This window comes from Echiichthys vipera (assembly GCF_963691815.1).
Source record: "Echiichthys vipera genome assembly, chromosome: 4".
Classification (NCBI taxonomy): Eukaryota; Metazoa; Chordata; class Actinopteri; order Perciformes; family Trachinidae; genus Echiichthys; species Echiichthys vipera.
In genome coordinates, this window is record NC_139829.1 from 25,778,666 (window position 1) to 25,801,204 (window position 22,539).

The window sequence follows — 22,539 nt, forward strand, 5'->3', positions numbered from 1 at the left end:
GTGCACACTTCACATGCAGGCTGTGAGGAACCTTTCCTTACAGACCTGACGTAGGGTAAAAAAACATCCTATATTCTCGCGAGATGAGTTGTAGTGGCGCGAATAAACAACAAGGAGTTTCTCCAGTAAATACCTACCCGCTACTGTGTCGCTTAGTGGTCCTCTCTGTGGTAAAACTTGTCTAAACTACTGCATTTGAACAAATATAACGTTGACATTTAAGTTTGAAACACCGACACGTCGTCAGAGTTTCGGTGAAGCTCAATATTTGTGTCTGTTTGCTTCGTAAAGGCAAACTATGTCGGACGCTTTGTCTGATGACGGCAGCGACGTCAACCAAGATGACACCGAGGAGGATGTTATGACCCCGGCGGAGCTGATATCCAAACTCGAAGAAGTGAGAGTTTAAATGTTGTTTATCGGGGACATGAAGTGCCAAAGACCTCCTCAAGTCTCTGAAACTGTCAGCTGTGTCATCCGATGTGTCAGCTTTTCTTTCTGCAGGACGGAAAACTGACACATGGGTCTGAGAATAATAATAATAATAATAATAATACCAATAGGGCTACACGGTGGTGTAGTGGTTAGCACTGTCGCCTCCAGGTTCGCATCCCGGCCTGGGCCTTTCTGTGCGGAGTTTGCATGTTCTCCCCGTGTCTGCGTGGGTTTCCTCCGGGTTCTCCGGTTTCCTCCCATAATCCAAAGTCATGCATGTGTTAGGTTAATTGATGACTCTAAAATTGCCCGTAGGTGTGAATGGTTGTCTGTCTCTGTTCGTCTCTATGTGCCCTGTGATAGACTGGCGTCCTGTCCAGGGTGTACCCTGCCTCACGCCCGATGTCAGCTGCGATCGGCTCCAGCACCCCCGCGACCCCGACCCCGACCCCGGGATAAGCGGTTGAAGATGAATGAATGAATGATAATACCAATATTATGTTCAGTATAACCTGTCATCATCATGTGCAATATACCCCTATTACATCACGTCATGCCATTTTCAATTTACTCTATAGACACTTTATGTTTATATTTCACCTATTTAATGGTCCTTTGTTATCTTATATTGTTATACTTATCTTTTAATGTTATTGCTATTGTTTTTTTAATTGTTACTGCAATTTTGGAGCAATATGGAATAGTCATTTCCTTTGGCATTAATAAAGTCTTAATTGTCTTATTTTATTTGCAGGCTTGGCTGAATGAGAAGTTCTCCCCGGAGCTGCTGGAAAACAAATCGGAGGTGGTGGAGTGTGTGATGGAGCAGCTGAGTCACATGGTAAATTAAATGGGGAATACTTCCTTCTCTGCGGGTTGTGTATCCTACTGTATGTTCAGAAACACTCGCGATTCCACCTACATTTCTAGATGTCACACAGTCACAGCACATACAGTATGGTGCAGGGCTACAATAAATAACGATCATGCACTGCATTGGTTTCAATCATTCCTTTATCTCCAAAAAGTAGTTATATATACCACATTGTAAAAGTGTCCTTCATTGAAAATGTTACTCAAGTATGCATACGTAAGTATTGATAGCAATGTGCGTAAAATATCAAGCGGTGGTTTACTGTTATATTATTAATAAATAAGTAATAATGTTTAAGCTGCGTTTCACTGTCAGTTGACCAAGACGGAGCGGTTTTTCTTCTTTTTTTGTGATGTATACATAAATGTGTGTGTTTTTTCATATTTGCTGAAACTATCACTATATCCTGACTGCACGCTGAGACAGCTGATCTCTGGAAAAGATTGTATTCCTACCTCCATCTTCTGTTCCTGCTCTGCTCCCAGAGACCTCTGCATGTGCTCCTAATGGCATCTGCTAGATTCCACCACGCCCGGCTTACAACAACCAATTATGAGCCAATCTCATTTTACAGCCAAACGATACACTAAAACATGTTTCTGAAAACACTTCATGCAAAAAATATGGAACACAGTACCAGAATCTTGATTCACATTTTTAGCGCTGCCTGGTTTCACAGGTTGATCAGAGTTCATGAGCAGTCATTGACACTGCGTCGGAGGCTCCTCGGCTCTGACTGGTTGTCCGTCAATTGCAGATGGCATTAAGAGCAGACCGAGAGGTAGATTTTCAAATACCGTCTGTCTCATTGTGCTGTCTGAATATGGTGACAATTTCAGAAAATATGAAATTTTTTTTACAGAAAGTTATCAACTCAAAAAGTACAATATTTCCCTTAGTGTTGTGGAATGAAATTAAACTACTCAAGCACAGCACTAAAGTAAATGTACTTACTTATTAACATCCCACCTATGTTAATCTGTCAGTTTTTTGGACTAATGAAATATCATTAATTGTATAATCTGGCAAGTGACTTCTGCTGTTCAAAAGTTCTTCTCTTCTTTCCTTAAATAATGGCTATTTTAACTTTAAAACCAAATGCATTATTTACGTTTTGCCCCCCCAAAAAGGAATAAATAAGCCAATAAAACTTTAAAAATGTAATCATTGTCCCCACAGTGTTGCATGACAGGGAGAATACCTTGATTTTTAATTTGTTTTCCTGTCCGGTAAAGCATCGTCTGAATGACCCTCGATCATAATTGAACCACAACAGTGCAAAGGAGATTTAAATATTCTGGGATACTTTCTTTGGGCCTAGTTCCCTGATCCAATTCCAACAATGCTAATATTAGACAAACCTTCTTGTTCTATTCTGACGCTATAACAATAGCTTTGATAAAGCAACACACCTGTTTAATTCACTTGTTATAGGTATTATTGGGCACTTGACACTGAAGCAGGAACCTGTTCCTTTTTTAATCTGCACAGATTTGAATGCTAATGTAACTGTTTATTTCACTGGTGATTTATTCTATTCCTCCTGAACTGTTGCTCAGAGTTTCTTTGTGTCTTTCTGCTCTTTCACTTGTCGTCTGGTTGGACCATTGTACAACTTTTTTTTCCAAATCCTTTATACAAAATAACATCTGTTAGTAAAGAGGACTTTCTACAACCTAAAAAGCATGAAAGGCCATTCTAAAATATTGAGTGGTCCTCTCAGCTATTAGACTGTATCCAATCAGTCAGTATCCATATTCTAATCATATTCCAAATCTGTTGCTTTTCTGGTCTTTGTAAACCCCCTTGAATAAAGGAAATGTTCATTTCTGACAGTGTCCTGACCTTTTCCCCCAATAGGAAGCCAACTTGCAGAGGGTGAAGAAAGGTGACGCGAAGGCCAGCATCCATCGCATGGAAATAGACAGGATTCGCTTTGTGCTCAGCAGTTACCTGCGCTCTCGTCTGCAGAAGGTCATTAAGGTCAACAATGCAGAATAAAGGTCACTTTACACTCTGTCTGTTTACAGAATTGCCTGACCTTTGTGCCTTGTATGTCTAGATTGAAAAGTTTTTCCCACATGTCCTGGAGAGAGAAAAGTCTCGAGGTGAGGGAGATCCGTCACTGCTTTCACCTGAGGAGTTTGCCTTTGCCAAAGAGTAAGTATAGTAGAGTTACGTCAGAGCTGTATGTTTATACTTCTGTCTTTGTGACACTTTGGGGGTAAAAATGCATGTTATCTGGTAAACAGGTACCATGCCAACACAGAAACATACCTGAAGGCTGTAGCACTAAAGCGCATGCCCCCCAACCTGCAGACAGTGGATATGCTCAAAGCAGGTAAAAAAAAAGAAGAAGAAGAAACATCTCTTTTGTATTGCCAGAAATGCTGCTGATGTATTAGCATGCGCTGACAGATGGTGGCATTTGCGCTGACATTTTCACCGACCACCATATTAAATCTCATGTATTCTGATGTAATCCCAGTGCCTGAGCCCTGCCTGGACTCCTTTGTGTTTCTACGAGTGAAGGAGAGACAGGAAAACATCTTGGTTGAGCCTGAAACAGACGATCAGAGGTACGTTTCAGTCGTTGTCCCTGTTATTTAAAACCCACTAGGTGGCAGTGTCACCGTTTCACATTGATCCTTTTTCTGGATAGATACTGAAACAACTGATATTATCTCTATTCTCTCTTCTATCAGAGAATATGTTGTAGATCTGGAAGAGGGCTCTCAGCATCTAATGAGGTATCGAACCATCGCACCGCTTGTTTCAAGTGGAGCTGTGCAGTTAATTTGAATGTTGAGGTAAGTAACAATGAGATTGACTGTTGTCTTTCTCATTAACTGCCCTCACATCCTCTAGTACCCACATCTGCTTATTAATTTCTGCAGTTCTTATATAAGCAAGTGCTTTGCAGGGATATCTGGATTTATTTTTAGCTCTCACTGTTGTGTGTCACTGTTTTTTTTCAGTGTTCCTTGTTTCTTGGCAACAGATTATGGAAGAAATGGGTTTTTTTTAGAACCAAAATATGTTCACAATAAGGCAGATTTGACATGTCACTGAACTACAGTTAACCATTTGATACAATTAAAACCATAATTTCTGTTGTTGCAGGTCAAGAGGAGGCCTATTTTTGTAACAAAGCGGAAGGAGGAAGGGGCACATTGACCTGCAGTTATTAATACATCTGGAAATGCACCCATCTTTGTCTGTCAGGATTAAGGATTAACCCATGGGATCAAAAAAACGGACATCTGTGGCAGCATATTCAAGACATGAAACACCAAATATAAAGACATACTGGTGTTGTCCGAAGTGCTGGCTGACGAATGACTCAGTTTGCTGTGATGTTATTTTTGGATGTTTTTTTGTATTTTGTCACATAAATTTGGTTATGTAATTATAATGTATTCTGGTGAGTTGGTGTCTGTTAGTTTATCTTATCTCCTAATACATTCTGTAACTTTATCCAGATGACTCACATTATTGGACTTTTTCCTCTGCTGCTCAGTAACAAGATGCACCCGAAGGTGAAATTTCATCAGTTCGCATGGCATCATAGTGCATGCCAAGCCGAGCACATGTTAATGCACGTGTATGTTTGAAAGAATGTTGTTTTTGTTTATTTGTAATGACATTCATACTTAAATTAATATGCATTACTGCTGTTATGCATTATAAATCCTCCTGTAATCGGCTACCACATCCAAAATTGTATATTATGTGCTTTTAACGCCCTCTGCTTAACAAGTTTTACTTTTCTTTTGAGTGTTTTTTTAGTTTTGCCCTGAAAGAATGTGTGTAACATTGTCTTCTGCTAGACATAATTGTCTTAATAGCATTGTTATGCAAGAGTTTCAGAGGGAGCAATCAGTGCTTATTGTTTACCCTCATGTAAATTACCCACTTTTGGAACTAATAAGGGACAGAGGGAGAGCGGGGCTTTGCAACTGACTGTCATCTTTTGAACTGCACCAGTGATCTAGCTAATATGGAATCCTTTAAGCCAGTGTTATTTGGAGATCAGGAATAATACACTGGGAGGGTTTTGATTCGCCTGTCTAACGAGGAAGAAATCTAGTAGGGTTATACACCTGATAAAACACAGAAGCGTTTCGAGTACATGAATTCTACTACTCATTCAATCTTGGAAAATGAAAGCAGGGTTTTTTTTAGACCTTGAAAATGTAGACTGGAGAAAAATAAAAACTTGATTGATCATTGAACGGTTATGAAAACATCTGATTTATTTGATTCAGTGCAGCATCCAACATTGTTTTACCTCTGTCAGCGTTCTGGACATAGACAGTCAAATCCTTACCAGTATAATCCCATCAAAATGGCCTCAAGTGTGTTGTCCGAATGCATCTCAGTAAGTCTGAAAGCACTATATGGTTTCATGTAACTCAATATGCACGTACGGACTTGGATTGATTCTTGAATAGCTTCCTCACTTAGGCATCTGGAATCCGGCCCTCAGCGTCATGCTGACGAAATGTGGGGCAGGGATCCCTCCAGAACAAGAGCCAGCTAGCAGAGGACTTGGATCCAGGCCTCAGTGTGTATTGACAGGTCTGAGAATAGAGCCAGGGATGACTGGAATAGTTTCCACAATGCAGAGCTGAGTAACATACAGTATACCTGACCGTATTCAACTAAGCAGCACTGGGCAACACCTTCATGAGGTGACAATACAGACAGCATTTTACAATAAATGCTTTTGTCTTGACCGTCAAGTACGAAATTGAGTAGCGCCTAAGATAATTGTTACAACCTACTGTAAATGTTGAAATCTGTACTATAAGCAGGTCTTAAACAACATGTCACGAAACCATCATACTGTACGTAGCTGATTGGTCAGGACTGTGGAGAAGGAGGAGTTTACAACATGACAGCTTAACTGAGGTGGTATAAATACGATCCTGCAAGATTCCCCTGCGGGCAAAGGGATGACACAGACTTCAGACAAGTTGCTGCTCCTGGGAGTTTGTAAGTATGATTTCAAATATATTCGATTTTTGTGTTTGTGTGTGGGAGATTATAATATTTAAAATATTACATCAATGATTTTGCAATCTTTATCAAAACACTGCCTGTTGTAATCCTGACATACAATGTTGTTGTTTTTTAATCCTAGAACTCCAACCAAACATTGAGCATAAGATTCTCACTCAACAACAGTCCACCAGTACAGAGATGTCCAATACAACGTAAGCACTCCATGCAAACTAAATGTGTGTTGATTCTATGTGTGTTATCACTTCTCATCAATTGAAGTGAATTGAAATTATCATGTCTTATGATGCATTCTTTAATACACCTCAAAAATAACAGCACAGTTGCAGTATATGCAAAGGTTTAATCCCATTTCTAGGGCAGCAGACTTTATTAAAAACTCACCGTTTTATCTCTTTAAAGTGTCCTCCCAGGGGTTGGCCTCGGGTCAATGGCCCACTCAGCTGGACTTGCAGAGATCGCTGTCAGGCTGTGCTTGAACCAACGTAAACAGCTGTGTCCTCATGTTTGGGTTCCCATCCTCAAACCCCAGCGTCCTTGCATCCGTCCTCAGGTTTCAGATCAGCTGCCTTCTGACATCTCGAGCCAAGCCTATCTGACCCACCCTCTTCTATCTTCCTGGGATGACTTTGATGATGAGGATGATGATATTTTTTTCCCAATCAAGAACAAACATGTGATTTTCGCTGACTCGCGGGGAATGTCTCTAACATCTGTGCGAGTGTTTTCGGATGAAGATGAGCAGCCTGACCTCGACCTACTGCCGTCGCTGCAGGGTTTGGGGAGCATGACGGGGGATGGTTACAGCTGTACCATCAGCACCTGCTGCCCAGGAACGCAGCTCAAACTGGGCTTCCTGCAGCCTTCTGCAGATTTTAAGGCTTTCCGTGCAAAGCTGGCAGAGAGCATGGTTATCCTGGAGAACTGCAGCGTTACTGAACAGGCCCTTCAAGGTACTGTCCGAGTCAGGAACATCAGTTTCCAGAAGGAGGTGCGTGTACGCATCACCTTTGACTCATGGCAGAGCTACAGAGATGTGGCCTGTACGTACCTGCAGAAACGCTTCGGAGGGCCTCAGACAGACATCTTTGAATTTGACATTGCCATTCCTAAAGTGCTAGATGCCAAAAGGAAGATAGAATTCTGTCTAAGTTATTTACCAGGAGGGCAGAGCAAGCCTTTTTGGGACAATAACAACGGACAGAATTACAGCATTGCTGTGTGTGTGAGCTCACATCTCTGTCGCGGGATGAATCCAAGTGAAAGGGCATGACTTACTTACGCAACCTAGATAGGGTCCTGATTTTTGTCAGACTTAAAACATTGTTCGTGGGTAAAGATGAGCTGGATATATTTTTTTTATTACACTGGAATTTATTTTCATAAATGTTGTAGACATCTTGGCAAGTGCATTGTATTAAAAAGAAGTCATTGCATTCATTTCTTTCCCAGTTTTCTTTCACATTCAGTTTCAAAAGAATGAGCCTTTTTTTTAGCTCTTTTGTCATGTCCTACAGTCTAGACACTCACCAATGCATGCTTTACTGTTGTGCACCAGCGATGGGATCCCTTTCACTTTGGGCATTTCTGGGATTCCCATATAGGTCAGAGATTACTGGGCAGGGAAAACAGAGCTCCGGCAGCAAGAGAGAAGCTAATCTTAGCTCAGCCCTGTTTATAGAGCCGGGGCTTGCTGTCAGAAAGACTGATTGCAGGGAACTTTATGATATCATCTTCCCTATTACCTTTATCCTACAATCGCAAAACTCTGAATGGCCATGCTTTCACTGTCACATTGCACCATATTTGTCTGTGCTCGCAAAAGTGTGTTGTGCAACATTTAGACACTGCGGTACATTTTCAAAATCATAACTCAAAAAAAAAAAGCATTAAAGCATTTGGCAGGGATGCTGAGAATTGAAGTTAAAGCTACGATGTAGGATTAGTATTGAACAATTGGCAATAATAAGTCTTTTTTTAAAAAGCAAACATCTGGCAGTGCCTTTTATAGAGAAAGCAAACTATTTGTTATAACCGCTAACATTTAAAAAAAATTTAGCTTTAGAATTTCAGCTTTTTCATCTTCAGGTTGTATCAATCCCAATCGAAACCACATCAAGCTTGTAGAACAGCATGAAATAAAACATCTAGATGGAGGAAAAAAAGATATATAATGTGCCACACCAGACACTAGAGAGAGAATACAGCAAAATATAAATGTATAGCAAAATATCTCAGCAAATCCAATATTTTTCAGCCTTCTAAAGCCTATCATGTCACCAATAGGGTTTTGTTCAACCGTCATGAATCGTCTGTATTTCCAGCTGTGATCATGATGAAGTTCTGCGTTAAACACTGTAAAAGTCATTCTATTAATTACTCACTATTCTAGTCCAGGCAGGAGGGAATAGGGGCAGTAGCATGCACGCACCCTGAGAGGTGGGCTGTTTCCACTGTGTTCTGACCTACACATGATGGTGTCGACTGTTTTGTCTTGTGCAACACTGTCTCTTTCAGTATCGCAGGCTCACACACTCCCAGGTCTGCCCTACATCTCCCTCAGCGACCCACACTGATGTTGCACACTTTGCAGCTCGGGTCTTTTTTGGCGTTTGCTGTGGTCAGACTCATAAGCTGGTGGTGCCCGCTGATTTGCTCCACACCGCCCTGATCCAAAGGAACCGGCTCTGTGAAAAGCACCTCAAGGATGACGTCGCTGGCGTGGCAGTACACAGGCTCCTCCCCCGGCCTCTGGGGCTCAGTGTATGTCAGGAAGGGGTTAGAGCCCAAGTCCAGCATAGGGAGACGTGTGCGACAGAAGGTATCTCCCTCTGAGCCAACAGGGGCCAGCACCAGCACCACATAGTGGTAGGCTGTGTACATACAGTAGAAGTCTGCAAAGTACAGGGAGATGTTAGGGTTCAGCAGGTGTCCAGCTGGGATTTGAAAACGCAGGGGGCCGTACGGGGAGTCTTTGGGAGGGAGGCCTGTATCAAACTCTGTGTTGCAGCTGAAGAAGACTCCCTGCAATTTGCCGTTGATAGGAGAACCATGACTCCCACTGATGTCCTTTAGGGCTGGACGCATCAGGCCTTCACACTCCCTTCTAATCCAAGATATGAGGACAAAAAGGAGTATTATACTTCACATTTGTTGAATACCCTTTCTTCATGTGGGTTTAATGAGAAAATCATTATCTCTCTTATGTCTGTATGCTCAATATGAAGCTACAGCGAGTGACTGGTTAGGTTAACTTAGCACAAAGACTGGAAACAGGTAGTCCGCCTCTGTCCAAATGTTACAAAATCCACCTACTGGCACCTCTAAAGTGTGTTCAATCAGGACAAAACTGACTTGGAAAGGCGTCTTCAGACCAAACGCAAAGACGTGGACCTGAGTCAAATCTAGTCACTATTTTGATGACTTGCAACTTGACAAAAAAAAAGACTTGAGACTTGACTTGGAGATTAAAGACTCATAACTTGACTTGATGCACGATGACTCTATTGACTTGACATTTTATGTTTTAGGTTTAAATATTAATAATAAAAATGTTCAATGTGTCAAACCTGTGACTTGCCCAAGAAAAAAATGACTCAGGACTTGGAGACTTGGACCAAATGACAATACCAGACGATAGCCAAAGGGTTCCAAGACTGTATTTCGGCCAGTGCGTTCCACCTCTTTTGTTTTCCACAAGGACAGTTTACCTGCATGCAACCACAGCATGCTCAAACGTGATTGGTAAAAACATACTACTTGAGATATTGTCCCATTGCCTACAGATTTTATATTCCCATGCAGAATCTGTGTCTAGAGATTAGACAGCCAGTACTATATATCTTGGCCAGGCACAGTTACTTCATGGAATCTTGTTACCACGGTGAGGTTCCAGGCAACCAGTGAGCTTTAGAGGTGCTGGTACTAGGCAGATTTTTCTTTTACCATTGGACAGGGTCAGAATAGCTGTTGTCCATTGTTTTCAGTCTTAGCTAAGATAACTAACAAACTGCTTTCAGTGGCTTCCTATTTACCATACAGAAATGAGAGTGGTTTAATTGCTGCTGGAATTGTTTTGTTTATACAATTAAAAGATGAGAATGCAGCGCTGACCTGACAAAGTCGAAGTAGTCTGGGTGCTGGTTGCGATAAAACACAGAGAATTTCAGCAGCCTCCCTGAAGAGCCCTTTGCCTTGTCAAGAAGCTGCTGTAGGTGTTCCATGGCATAATCTGCAAAATTGATAAAGGAGGGGTTGTGTAAAATGCAAATGACTACCCTGCACTGAGGCAGATACATCTTTTTCCTTGTCCTTATTTTGTATTACTTTCGTCATCAGTCTTATACTCTGAGATGTATCAGTAGTTAGCTGCCTGTCAGTCATGGTGTATCATACCCCCGGTGCAGAACTCCACCACCTGGCTCCACTCTGACACCAGGTAGTCACCGTCTGGCTGTCGGACAGCGGTTTGAACAGCAACACAGTACTCTGTCCGTGGGCTGAGAAACCAGTGTCCCCTCACCGCCATGGGAAGAGGCACAGCCTTGGCCACCAGCTTGGTTGGCACATCCTGGAGGACAAAGCAGTGAAGAGTTGACATCAGGGACAGGGAGGCTAGTACAGGCTGCTGTGTTAAATTTTCATTTAAAAACAAATGCAAATTCATTGTTAGGTCATCCTTTTCCCTCCATAAACTTTGCATGATAAGCATGATATTCCACTTCAAGCTCAAGCTGCTGTAACACACCTAATCAAATCAGCAGCTTTGTTTTGGCCAAGATCTCTTATCAGCTAACTATTAAAGGCTCAGAGGCCCATATATCCATGGCAACATATCTGATGGAAGTTTGTTTGTGCCAGTTTGTGTATCGAAGAGGGCATTCAGGAACCACTCACTTAGCTTTTGCAAAAGCACTTTTTGAGCTGAATTGCCAGCTGCAATAGTAGGCCATAACAGTCAGTAATTTGCATCTGAAACAAAGGAAAGGGTAGACTTTAGCTTCTTGCGCTGAATTTAGATATCAAATTGATCAGTCGGCATTCGACCAATGTAAAAAGGTAAAATCTTTCCTTTAGCAATATTTAAGCATGAGCCACTAGCATAGATTAGTCCTGTGAGGTTGTACTTACTAAATACTATGTCAGTATGCTAATACGCTCACAATGAACAATGAACATGCTGATGTTAAGCAGATAAATTGTTAAACATGTTCACCTCCTTAGATTAGTGTGTTAGCATGCTGATATTTTCTGAAAACAAAGTACAGTTGAAGCTAATGGGTTTGACCTGATGTTGGCGCTACATGAAAAGTCAGGTTTATCAAGTACATCCAGCTTAATCCTCTTTGGCACATGAGTGTCAGTACAAGATTTCATGGTAATCTATTAAATAGTATTTTAGCAAATCTTTTTGAACGACTCTTTTTAATGCCCTAGTCAGCCTGTGAAATGTACGAAATGCTTTTGTGGATGAAACAGATTAAAAAGGGTTCCAAATCACACTCCTCTTCCAGCTGCTTTGCTGTTATGTAATAGTAATAATAAGTATGTTGTTCAGAGCATCTCTGTTGACATTACATTGTGGCCGTATGCCATTGCTGTGCTTAATTTGTTAAGCTAAAAACAGTTCTGTGCTGCAGATGAATTTGTCAGCTTTTGTCCACTTTAAGAGGAAGCAATGTGCAAGTGAGTCACAAGCCCTGAAGCTGTTGACTGCATTCATTTTCCTTTTTCGCCTGTATTGAAAGTGACTGAAAGGGCGCAACCGCTGTCTTTTGTGCTCAGACTAATGCAGAATATCATAAGGCAGTTAGACCCATCTCAACTTCAATAAAATGCATGTTTTTTTGTCTCATTTAGGGTGTCTGCTATTCATTTTAAAGGGCATACGGTACAAGGAGGACTGGGATTGGTGTGAACCTGGAATATGAATAATGACAGCATGGCAAAAGACACATTACTGGGACGGATACATCCAGGGAAAGGACAAAGAAAGCCACATGAGGTCAGACCCTGTGTTTGAAGCGGTTAGGGTCCCTGCTTTCTTTGCGGCTCAGGTCAATGAAGAAGTGTGTGGCTCTGGCGATGTCCTCGGGGGTCATATCCCACGTGATGCGGAAGGAGTCACACGTCACCTCACAAATCTGGATATTGCAGGGGGTGGCGAGAGGCGTGTCCATATTTTTTGATCTGCCATTCAACAGAGAGGTAAAGGAGGATAGTTAGACTACAGTGTTATCACTGTAATAACAGTGCTTGAAAAGAAGGCAACATCTGCTAAAAGATTAAATTGTACCATTTTCAGCGATACCAAGTGGACACTGCAAAACAGTTCAGAAACACTGCGTCTGATATCACCTTAGACATATGCCATTAACCTTTCATTTAGGGACGTGTCTGCACTATTCTGCTCTTTTCTGCTCTTTTCTCTCCTCCTCCCCCCTTTCCTCGCCCTCAACTGACATTTCCCATCATAACACACCTCGATACGCTCCCAGCTGACTGACTAGCCCCTGCTTTCCCCTGTGCATTTCATAATCCACCTACAGCAGTTTCCAAGCAACCGTGTGTCTGCAGCCTCCCTTCTCCTGTGATCCTCAAGGAAGGGGTCACAAACAAAACCGCTGCTGCTCCCGTCAGCAACAATTTAAACTGAAGGTAACTTTTTAAACACATATGCCTTCTGATTGAAGTGTACCTTTTTAAAAAAACAAAAACAAAAAAAAACAGCTGAGCTTAGTGAACTACTTGCAGCTCGAGGAAAATCTTGAAGCAGCTTTGATACTGTTTGGGCAGGAATAAGAGAGGTTTAAGTAGGTATCAGCAGCAGGTGATGTAAGATCATATTTCCTTTAGTTGCCCATCAGTGATTCGATCCAGGCTGCTGCACATAGCCTTGAGTGTCAGGCTGAGGGCAATGTGTTGGTCTGTGTTTTATTAGCTGTCATCATCCCTCTCAAAAACTGATGGTGAGTCTCTGCAGCGTGCGCACAACGGTCATCTTCTTTTGCCCTGAGCCTCAGCACACATCGTTTCCTCCACAGCTTGCCTGTGTTTTTCATCCATCTTAAATGTGTTTTTGTAATCACGTCCTCCAGTGTTGGTCACCCGTGTAATATTTTTCTCCATACTTCTCCAGCATTTCAGCACCAGTAAAGTTACCTTTATTAAAAATCACTCTCAGACTGAGCATGCTAACAGTGGCGTCCCCAAGAGGTGGAGAAGGGGTGGGGGGCCCTTTCAATCCAGATTGAGTTAATTTCTAACGATGTTTCCTACTTCACTGCAAGCCCGTTCTCAGTGTATGTGCACTGGTGGCTTGATTTTCTACATCTCATAACATATACATTCAATATTAAACCAGGATTAACTTCCAAACTAGTTGTGATGTCACAAATCATGCTTGTAGGCCCACCCTTTCCACTTTCAGCAGATAAATGTGAAAACAAGAAGAGAAACATGTTTTTGGGTGAGCCATATACTACAACAACATGTTCTCATGAACAGGTTTGAAAAGTTCTGCACACAAATTCGTATGATAACTTATGATACGGTGAACGAAAGTCGACCGCGATATGGCGACGGACCGGAAGTCGGCTGCAAAGTCGACCCCGAAAAGGTGATGGACCGGAAGTGGTACACAACACCAACGCACCAAAACTATCGCTACGTGACTGATTTTAGCCTACAAAAGATGATGGTTAGGGTTAGGCTCGAAAACCACTTGGTTAGGATTAGAAAAAAGGTGCAGGGTTTGTTTAGTAAATACAGGATATGAACGCCACTGGCCTGGGAAAAGAACCCTGCTCGCCTGGGAGTCTTCTATTTTGTGACCCATCCATTACACCAAACACCTCCTTAGGTGGATATTCTGTGTCTTATACTACATCTCCTGATTTCAATACGTGAAATACACACGGAATAACTATGTGGAATACACACGCTTTACAGTGCTTTGCTTTATGCAGTTACAAAAGCGTGGAATACGCACAAAATTAATATGTGGAAAATGCACTAATGACTGTGCGTCGCTTTCCGTTGTTATTATGTAAATCCATGAGAATGGCCTGACGACAACAGCATAAAGAATTCCTGAAATTCAGTTATGGCTTTTGGTTTTGGTGTGTCAGCCCAAGATTTTCAGTGTCCCCATCTGGCCATCCCTGTGAATGATTTCCAGCGGTGCCACTGTATGCTTAATCACTACAAGCAATCATAACACGCTCATTTGGTTGTCTGCATGACCCTACAGATTCCTGGTGTAGTGTCATTGTCTAACTGTGAGGTCTGTTGAGGTGTTCTCCCGTCAGGATGATGGACAGGCTGCAGCAGCTCATTAAAGCCTGTGAACTGTGAAATTTGTGCGGTAGTTCATTCACACGGGGGCCAGGAGAGTGAGCTGTTGCGTCACGCACGTGTGTTTCCATGCGTCAGTTTTCCAGCTGCCGTTCTCTTTCTAACCGTGGTTTCCTTTCAGAGATAGAAACTGGGGCATGGAGAGATTCTCACAGGGCATGTCATCAAAGCTCCCATGTCTCTGTATGTGTTCCACTTCTGGATCAAAATGAGTACATGTGAACACAGTTCACACACAGGTTTCCATATCAATCACACAATCCCGTTGTCGCCCTGATTTATAAATCAGCCTGTAAAAAGGAATGTGAGCCAATTATCTCTGCTGCAGAACTGGCTTTGTTGCTCCAAAACAGGCAATTGGGTCTAACTAATAATTATAACAGGGACTCACATCATAAATCATAATTAGAAGTGTCTACATCAAGCTGTTAGTTACAATTCTTGCACTAGCTGAAATCTAGCCTTATCTCTGTGAGGCGGCATCATGAAAGAAGAAGGCTGCATTCATGCATATGGAGCAGGGCACTGAAAGCAACTCTGAGCTTTAAAGTCATTTATTTTCCTCTAAGGAGGCACATTTGGTCATTTTAGATGGTTGCATGGGGGAGGAAGCAGAATTTTCTCAGTATATGTTATAAACTAAAGGGGGTGATATAACCATTACGCATAATGAAACCCTTAGCACAAGTTTAATGAACAAGTTATTGAACTGAGATTTCGTGTGACTATAGTGCAGTTTGAGACGCTGTGCCCCCCTTGCACAATCAAACCAAGCATTAACATTTAGGAAAAGGAGCATTGCAGTCAATGCTGCTGTAGGAAATATCCTCACAACCTCATGTGAAATGGCATTAATGGGATGAAATAAATGTAATGTACATTAAGATGCAAGTAAAACTACTGTATTCATCTGACTTAATGTCTAATACTAGTTGAGAAATGCACAAATGAAATGCAGCATTACAGCATACGATTCTCTGATCTCCACAAAGTACAATACAATTTACCCGAGCACTACAAGCATCTGCAAGTAGGCTTATTTAGAAGAATTCCTTACTTGTACGTGGCTCAACCTGGTGATGGAAAAAGATTACAGCCGGGCAGATGTTTACTATCTTCTTTTTCCACTCTTCTACTTGCCTCCTCTGCTGCAGTAGGTGATGGATCCCCCAGGAAAACTGATTAGGAGGTGAAACGAACACACAGGCTCCTCTCTCAGTCAGTTTCTCTCTCACTCTCTCTCTGTGTCACGCAAACACTCTAACACCCCCACCACCACCACTCCCCTCCCTCTCTCTCACCCCTCCCAATCTCATTTTTGCTCTGGGCTCATGAGGATGATGTTTACTTGACTCCTATATGCAGCTTCACTGGATGAATTAAACACTAAACGAAGCATGAGAGTGTGACCACAGTGAGACACTCAGTCAACCTTGTCAGCATTGTGCTCTTGCACGTCAGCCAGTCATACAAAACACATGAGTCGCCAGTAAACCTGCCTTGAGGCGTAAAATCCACACACACTCTTATATAGACTGAACACTTGCATAATGTCACCTCTCAGATATGAAGACACTATGGACACAAGGACTGTGAGGGAGGGGAAAAACATTGTTTTACACGCTTCACTGGCTACTGCATGTTCAAAAGAGATTATAATGAGTGATGTCCCAGTAAATTACATAGAGCCCCATCAAGATCTCAAAAAATATACATGTGCCAACTGTTATGCCATATGGACCAACTCCACAGGCCATCTCGCCCCCAGCCTATCCGGAAGCAAGGGATGTCACTGTGTAAGTTCAGAGTAAGCAGATTTCCCTTCATTTTCAGAGTTTTTTTTTTTTACTGGTTCAATCTCATGGGGGCAATTTAATTAAGTATTTCAGTAGAGATTAAAGAGACCCTCTCCAGATTAGTGGGTATAATCTGCTGCTAAAACAATGGATATGGGCGTAGAATAAAGATAGATAACAAAGGGATAAACTGACAGTGAGAGTGCAGTCATTTCACAAAAACACATCATATTTGTGTTTAAAAAATGACAAAGATAGATTGCAATAATTCCAGAAACTGCTGTATTGAAAAACTTCATTTATTTCCAGCCAGCCGCAGAAAAGCAATACCCTCAGAGTATAATTAAACTGCAATCATCCATCATTAGTCATGCTATGACAGTCTGCCTCCGTCCAAATGACCCTCTCAGCTCCAGAGGTGGAAATAGTCCGTTTATAGGGGAGGGCTGTCTGTTGAAAAGAGAATTCAGTCCATTTACATAAAGCACTTTAAATGTCCTAAAATTGACAGTTTCCTTTGTATTTCAATGATTATATATATCTAAACTTTAAGAAACACAGATGGGTGAAAATACTATATAGCCAAACTGCAGGACAGTTGCATAATGTTCTCTTAACATTAACATGGCACTATATATATATATACGTATATGCTATAATTTACTGTATATATTGGCACTGTATTGACTTATTGCATATTACAACTATACTGTTGCTATATTGTAGCCTACCTGACTTTTAATGTAGCAGGTGAGCTCACAAGCCATGAGCTCTCTATTCTCATTATACCGGCCGAGTGTATGTGTACACGGGGAGCTTGTGCTTGAAGCATAATTCATCTAAAATAGTTTATCCAGTGTAAGCTATTCTGAAAAATGAGCCGTGAGCATTAGCCTACTTCCGTTACATTTTGTAAATCACTGACTGTGCATGTTATTAGCCTATTTATTTATTATGAACTTGTAATATGTAGTAGTCACAAAGGAATTATCCATAGGCAAGATTATTATGAAAACTGGTCATTTTATGTCCTTAATAAAGACATTATTATTAAATTGTCACAATGCTAATTATTAGTAGTATTATAATTCATTATTATTGTTATTTATATTATTATTATTATCATTATTAAAATTGTTATAATCCATACGATAATAGAATTTATATATATACCGTATGCGAGTCTTTCTGCGCAGGTTTGATCCACGTGAACTTAGAGGGTGATGACACTGCGGAAGTGTCATGGCGCCGTGCGTCGTGCAGTGTCAGACGCAGCAATAGCCCAAAACAATTTGTAATGACTCTTTTCTTACAAGTTTGGACTTATTCTCTAATTCGGACATCCGACGAATCATAACGTAAGTGTCCGGAGAAGCATGACGTGTCAACAGTTGCTAATGACAGCGTTAAAGTTCAGCATACTCGCATTGTATGCCTGTATTCGTGTTTTAATTTGGCCACGTGTTGCTCGATTTATGCCGTTGTTGAACCAATAACACTAAATATTACGAGCCGAATGTCAAACAATAAAGTGGTCATTGGCTTGTGCACTTAAAATCGTAGTAGTTGTTTACGTCACTGAACTACAAGTGTTTAAAAGGCTAGGATGGTGAAAAAGCAGAGGACCATTATTATCATTAGGATTATTATTATTATTAATATTATTAGAAATTATTGCTTTCTCCATTCAACAAAACACTGCTTAAAAAAAAGACAAAATCGAATAAAACATTTGAATTGATTGCTACAATAATCAGTGATGGTATAAATGCATCATCAGCTGCTCAGAAAAGACTATTACAGAGACAAAAAATAACCTCATCATCTTATCATTCAGTTATCTGTGGAAGATCTGTAAATAAAACTTTGCAGTGGAGTCAGTATATATCTTATCTGTTCTTCTATGTACACTATGACAATAATTTTAGTAAGGATATCTGCATTAGTATTCATATTATTGATCAAACACACACACACAGGGTCTTTATTCCTTTTGCCACATGTCTCCAGATTAGGATGGCAGATTCAGGCTCAGGTAACCCCAGTGGTCAGCGCGTGCCAACCCCTGGAGGGAGCGGTACAGTACCACTGATGGGTCGCCGAACACCCGCCACCCTCTCTTCTGGCCGTCTCCCCTCAATGCGCTCCAGAGACCTCACCCTGGGAGGAGTGAAGAAGGTAATGTACTGCATATCACTGTTAAAAATGATCATTGTCATGGAAATGTTTGAATCCGACACCTCGCTGCTCCTTGTGCTTATACTTAAGTACTTTTACTTTCTTTCTTTTTTTTAGAAAACCTTTACACCCAACATTATTGTCAGAAAAGCCAAAGACGAGTAAGTTCTCAACTGACCTCAAAAGGAAAAAAAATATTTGTCTAAAAACATGGATTCAACTATCTCTATGACTGCCGTGCCAATGACTTTAACTGTTACGACAGAACAAAAGCTGAAAGCGGGCAGAGGAGAGACAGGAAGGATGGAGGTCGAGGTCGGGGTCCGAGAGACAGAGGCAGGGGCCGAGGTCGCCCAGAGGTCATCCAGTCCCACTCTATTTTTGAGCAGGGGCCCGCAGAGATGATGATGAAAAAGAAAGGTAGGAGTTCAGCTAGTTGACCACTCCTTCTATACTGGTTATGTGTTTTACCAATGCAGTTTCACAGCCTATAATACACGTTTCTGTCTTGTCTTGGGTTAAGTGCCTCCCTGTATCTCACACAGGTAGCTATGAAAATGAGAGAGAGGCTCCGAGCATGGGACCTTCACCCATCATCAATATCAAAAAGGAGAAGAGAGAGACAGAGGAAGAGACCAAAGAGATTCTTGCCAAGCTGGAGCGAGATAATGTAAGTCCCTTGGTTGTTAGTCAGTAGTGAGTCATCAGTAACCTTCATCTTGCATTTTCCTTGAATGTAAAGTGTAAGTCTGACGTAAATGCACCCTGTGTTTTTTCCGGCATTAATGACATCAAATAAGCCGTTGATCAAACAGAGAAATCCCAGAGAGTCACTAACAGCCAGACATGGCTTACACCGAGTAACTCGGAGCGGAGCGCTGAACCATCCAAAACAACATTTTTGAAACCACTAAGGGCGCACGCACACTGTCCTTCCGCACCCGGCCAAAACCGTTTTTTTAACTAAAGCCTGGTGCATTTGAGCACAGTCCACGGCCCGCCTGAGAGAGGTGGGCTTTTGTAGAGCGTGTTTGCACATGTACGAGCACGAGCACAATGCCTACGGCGGTTCTGATGTCATTTATGTCCGCCTGTTCGGACATAGAAATTAGAAGGACGGACCATGCGCGGACATTTAACAACAACAATGGCGGCGAAAGGTTCACGTCGGTGTGATGCGGAGGTGGAGTGTTTACTGCAGATTTGGTCGATGAAAATATTCAAAAACAGGACGCACAAAAACTCTGAGGTCTATGGAAAGATTTGTAAACAAAGAGACGCATCGCGATGACGTCAATCAATGCGTGTGACGTGTTACGGCGTGATGACGTATGGACAGCGAGAAGCATTTGCGCGAGGCCCAGGCAGTGTGAGTACAAACGGGTCTGGGGAGAGGGAGGGGAGACAAGTACCCTAAAGCCCGGGGAGCGGTGCGGAAGGAGTGCGCCCTAAAATTGATCAAAATAGCATCAAACCTCTACAGTAGCAAGATAACAGTCCCTACACATAAAACGAAGCGCCAACAACGTAGTTAGCGAACCCCGAATCTATTAAAAAAGAGTGTTTTACAAGGCTACAAGCCTCAGCAGAAGACTAGGTCCGTGTTGACAGGCAGCCCAAACAAGTCGAGTTCCATTCAAGAAGGAAAGTACTGAACTGAACTCCAGTGCATTATTCGACTTGTTTGCTTCTTTTTATGTGTCGGGACTGTTATCAATTTACTACAGAGGTTTGGTGCTATTTTGAGCAATATTAGTGGTTAAAAAAAAGCTGTTTTGGATGGTTTAGCACTTTGCCAGGAGTTACTCAGTGTAAGCCATATCTGGCTGCTAGCGGCCCTCTCAGATTTCTCTGTAAATAGGTGAACAACGAAATATGTCCTGATGGCTTATGTAATGCCGAAACAGACCATGGGGTGCATTTACGCTGGACTTACACTTTAACTTTCCTTCTCTGTTGCATCCATTCAGTTTATAGACGATCCATTTTTGAGGAGTGAGCGGAGGAGCTGCCCTGTTCAGCTTCCCCTTGCTGTTTCTGGATGGGGATTCACAGAGGAATTTAGTAAAGATGCTGTTCAAATTAAGAAGATGGATGAGGATGGTGAACTCATGGAAGATGCAGTCGAAGGTAACAAGATACAACTTGAGATTGTGTGCCCAGCCCAATAGTCTTGATTTTGTTTTTGTGTGGAAGCAGGAAATACATGGCAATCTCTTCTAAAATACACCTTATCCTCTCTTCAGTGAAACAGGAGCCAGAGGAAACTGAAATAAAGAAGTCAGAGGGAGCTTTCAGGCCCCCTCCTCTCCCTGAACCTGAAGTTCTTCCTGACCTGCTTCATAGATGGAGTCTGAGCAAAGGGGAGGAGCTGTTCTTCATGCAGATGCCTGACACGCTGCCCGGCCAGCCCCCCACCAAAGAGCACAAGCCGGTGAAAACAGAGGTGCAGTCAGAGGACGGACAATCGGTGCTTTTGAAAACAGAGTCGCAGGTAAAGTTGTCGTCTACGCGCTAAATGCATGATGATGTCGAGGTTGTGTGTGCAAACGCTACTTTTGATTTTAAACAGGAGGAGGAAGCCGAAGACAATGCCTGCAATCTGAAAGACCTGCGGGAGGGTCTTGTGGGAAAGCTGCTGGTGCGGAAGTCTGGCCGGGTCCAGCTCATTCTGGGACAAGTGACACTTGATGTGTCTCTAGGAGCAACATGTTCTTTTCTTCAGGTATGATCCTAGTATCGATGTGTCTCTTTCTCGCCCCTGTCACACATGCATTGTAAACCTGAAATGATCTAGTCATTACCTGGAGGAGTTGTATGTGAAAACGCAAATGTCTGAATCAGTTGGATCGGTCCTAAAACTGACTTTAGCCTTCCAGCTCTCTGGTGCAGAGTCTGTTTAATTCCGATTGAGCCCACGTGTGAGAATTCACAGCAAACGAGTGGGTGTGTTGATGCCGTTTCTATCATGCTGCTTGCGCGAAAATGTAAAAAAAACAAACCAAAATCTGAGGATGAAGAAGAAGAGTGATGTACGTGAAGAGGCCAACAAAAATGTCTTAACCGGAGAGGCGACGCAATTCTGGCTCTTGTTTCGGAAAGAGCAGATGACAAATTCAAGGAACAGCAAGGGACTTTGGTTGTTTATGACCAAATTACAAACCGGCCCCATGACTGCAGTGTAATCAACATTATGTCCTGCCTACTGCACACTCTACCCAAGCGCCACCCCTCACCTCCAACACCTGGATTATTTCCACTGAGTGAGAACGCATCTGATATGGATAATCTGCTGTTGCGTGCTACAGTACATGTGTAAAAAGGGCTACCCCAGGCAACGTCCAGGCTTGATTCATTGGATTATTCATCTGAGAAAATGGCGTCCGTTTTGTCTTCATACTGTATCTCTTTCTACACAGCTCAACTTTGTCTTTCAGTGTCTCTTTACAAACTGCTGTTCCATTATTTTATCATGGAATATTTATATATATATATAACATTTCTGACACGCTTTCTCTTCTTCCCCGCCCCGTTTTCTCAGGAGCTGGTCTCTATTGGTTCGGAGGGAAGAACAGGCGACTTGACTGTATTAGGGAATGTCAAACACAAAATGGTTTGTTCCCCAGACTTTGACGCTCTACTGCAGAGTAGTGCATAATGCTCGTCAGAGCAGATGGATACACTTGCGATGTTGACAAAATGTTCACTTATACCATGGAACCTGTCATCCAATACAAGTATATTGGCCATTGATTGCACTTCTGTATTTTCAGAGTGGCTATAAAACATATTGAAAAACACTATAAATATGAAATATATTAAGTTTTAGTTTCTTCTGTGAAATAAGCATATTAATTCAGGGTTCAAAGATTGAAT

At 42.0% G+C, this 22,539-nt stretch overlaps 4 protein-coding genes across 4 annotated transcripts; 3 read left to right on the forward strand and 1 right to left on the reverse strand.

Annotated features, from left to right (window-relative positions):
- The first annotated feature begins 232 nt into the window (after nucleotides 1–232).
- Nucleotides 233–4,936, forward strand: gins4 (GINS complex subunit 4 (Sld5 homolog)). The gene is made up of 8 exons (XM_083911770.1): nucleotides 233–397; nucleotides 1,190–1,276; nucleotides 3,170–3,283; nucleotides 3,372–3,469; nucleotides 3,562–3,650; nucleotides 3,798–3,888; nucleotides 4,015–4,119; nucleotides 4,433–4,936. Exons 1-7 carry the CDS (start codon nucleotides 299–301, stop codon nucleotides 4,109–4,111), a joined length of 675 nt encoding a protein of 224 aa, XP_083767896.1. The 5' UTR covers nucleotides 233–298; the 3' UTR covers nucleotides 4,112–4,119; nucleotides 4,433–4,936.
- Nucleotides 4,937–6,257: 1,321 nt separating this feature from the next.
- On the forward strand, nucleotides 6,258–7,774 carry ppp1r3c2b (protein phosphatase 1 regulatory subunit 3C2, duplicate b). The gene is made up of 3 exons (XM_083912323.1): nucleotides 6,258–6,307; nucleotides 6,456–6,528; nucleotides 6,737–7,774. The coding sequence occupies exons 2-3, from the start codon at nucleotides 6,515–6,517 to the stop codon at nucleotides 7,605–7,607; spliced, it is 885 nt and encodes a 294-aa protein (XP_083768449.1). The 5' UTR covers nucleotides 6,258–6,307; nucleotides 6,456–6,514; the 3' UTR covers nucleotides 7,608–7,774.
- A 1,119-nt stretch (nucleotides 7,775–8,893) lies between these two features.
- Nucleotides 8,894–12,513, reverse strand: phyhip (phytanoyl-CoA 2-hydroxylase interacting protein; the record flags this gene model as incomplete). Its single annotated transcript, XM_083912011.1, has 4 exons — nucleotides 8,894–9,440; nucleotides 10,448–10,565; nucleotides 10,730–10,904; nucleotides 12,346–12,513. 4 exons carry the CDS (start codon nucleotides 12,511–12,513, stop codon nucleotides 8,894–8,896), a joined length of 1,008 nt encoding a protein of 335 aa, XP_083768137.1.
- Nucleotides 12,514–17,709: 5,196 nt separating this feature from the next.
- polr3d (polymerase (RNA) III (DNA directed) polypeptide D) lies at nucleotides 17,710–22,535 on the forward strand. The gene is made up of 9 exons (XM_083913159.1): nucleotides 17,710–17,843; nucleotides 18,496–18,663; nucleotides 18,781–18,824; nucleotides 18,929–19,083; nucleotides 19,209–19,333; nucleotides 20,634–20,793; nucleotides 20,910–21,157; nucleotides 21,236–21,388; nucleotides 22,205–22,535. Exons 2-9 carry the CDS (start codon nucleotides 18,502–18,504, stop codon nucleotides 22,319–22,321), a joined length of 1,164 nt encoding a protein of 387 aa, XP_083769285.1. The 5' UTR covers nucleotides 17,710–17,843; nucleotides 18,496–18,501; the 3' UTR covers nucleotides 22,322–22,535.
- The last annotated feature ends 4 nt before the right edge of the window (nucleotides 22,536–22,539 follow it).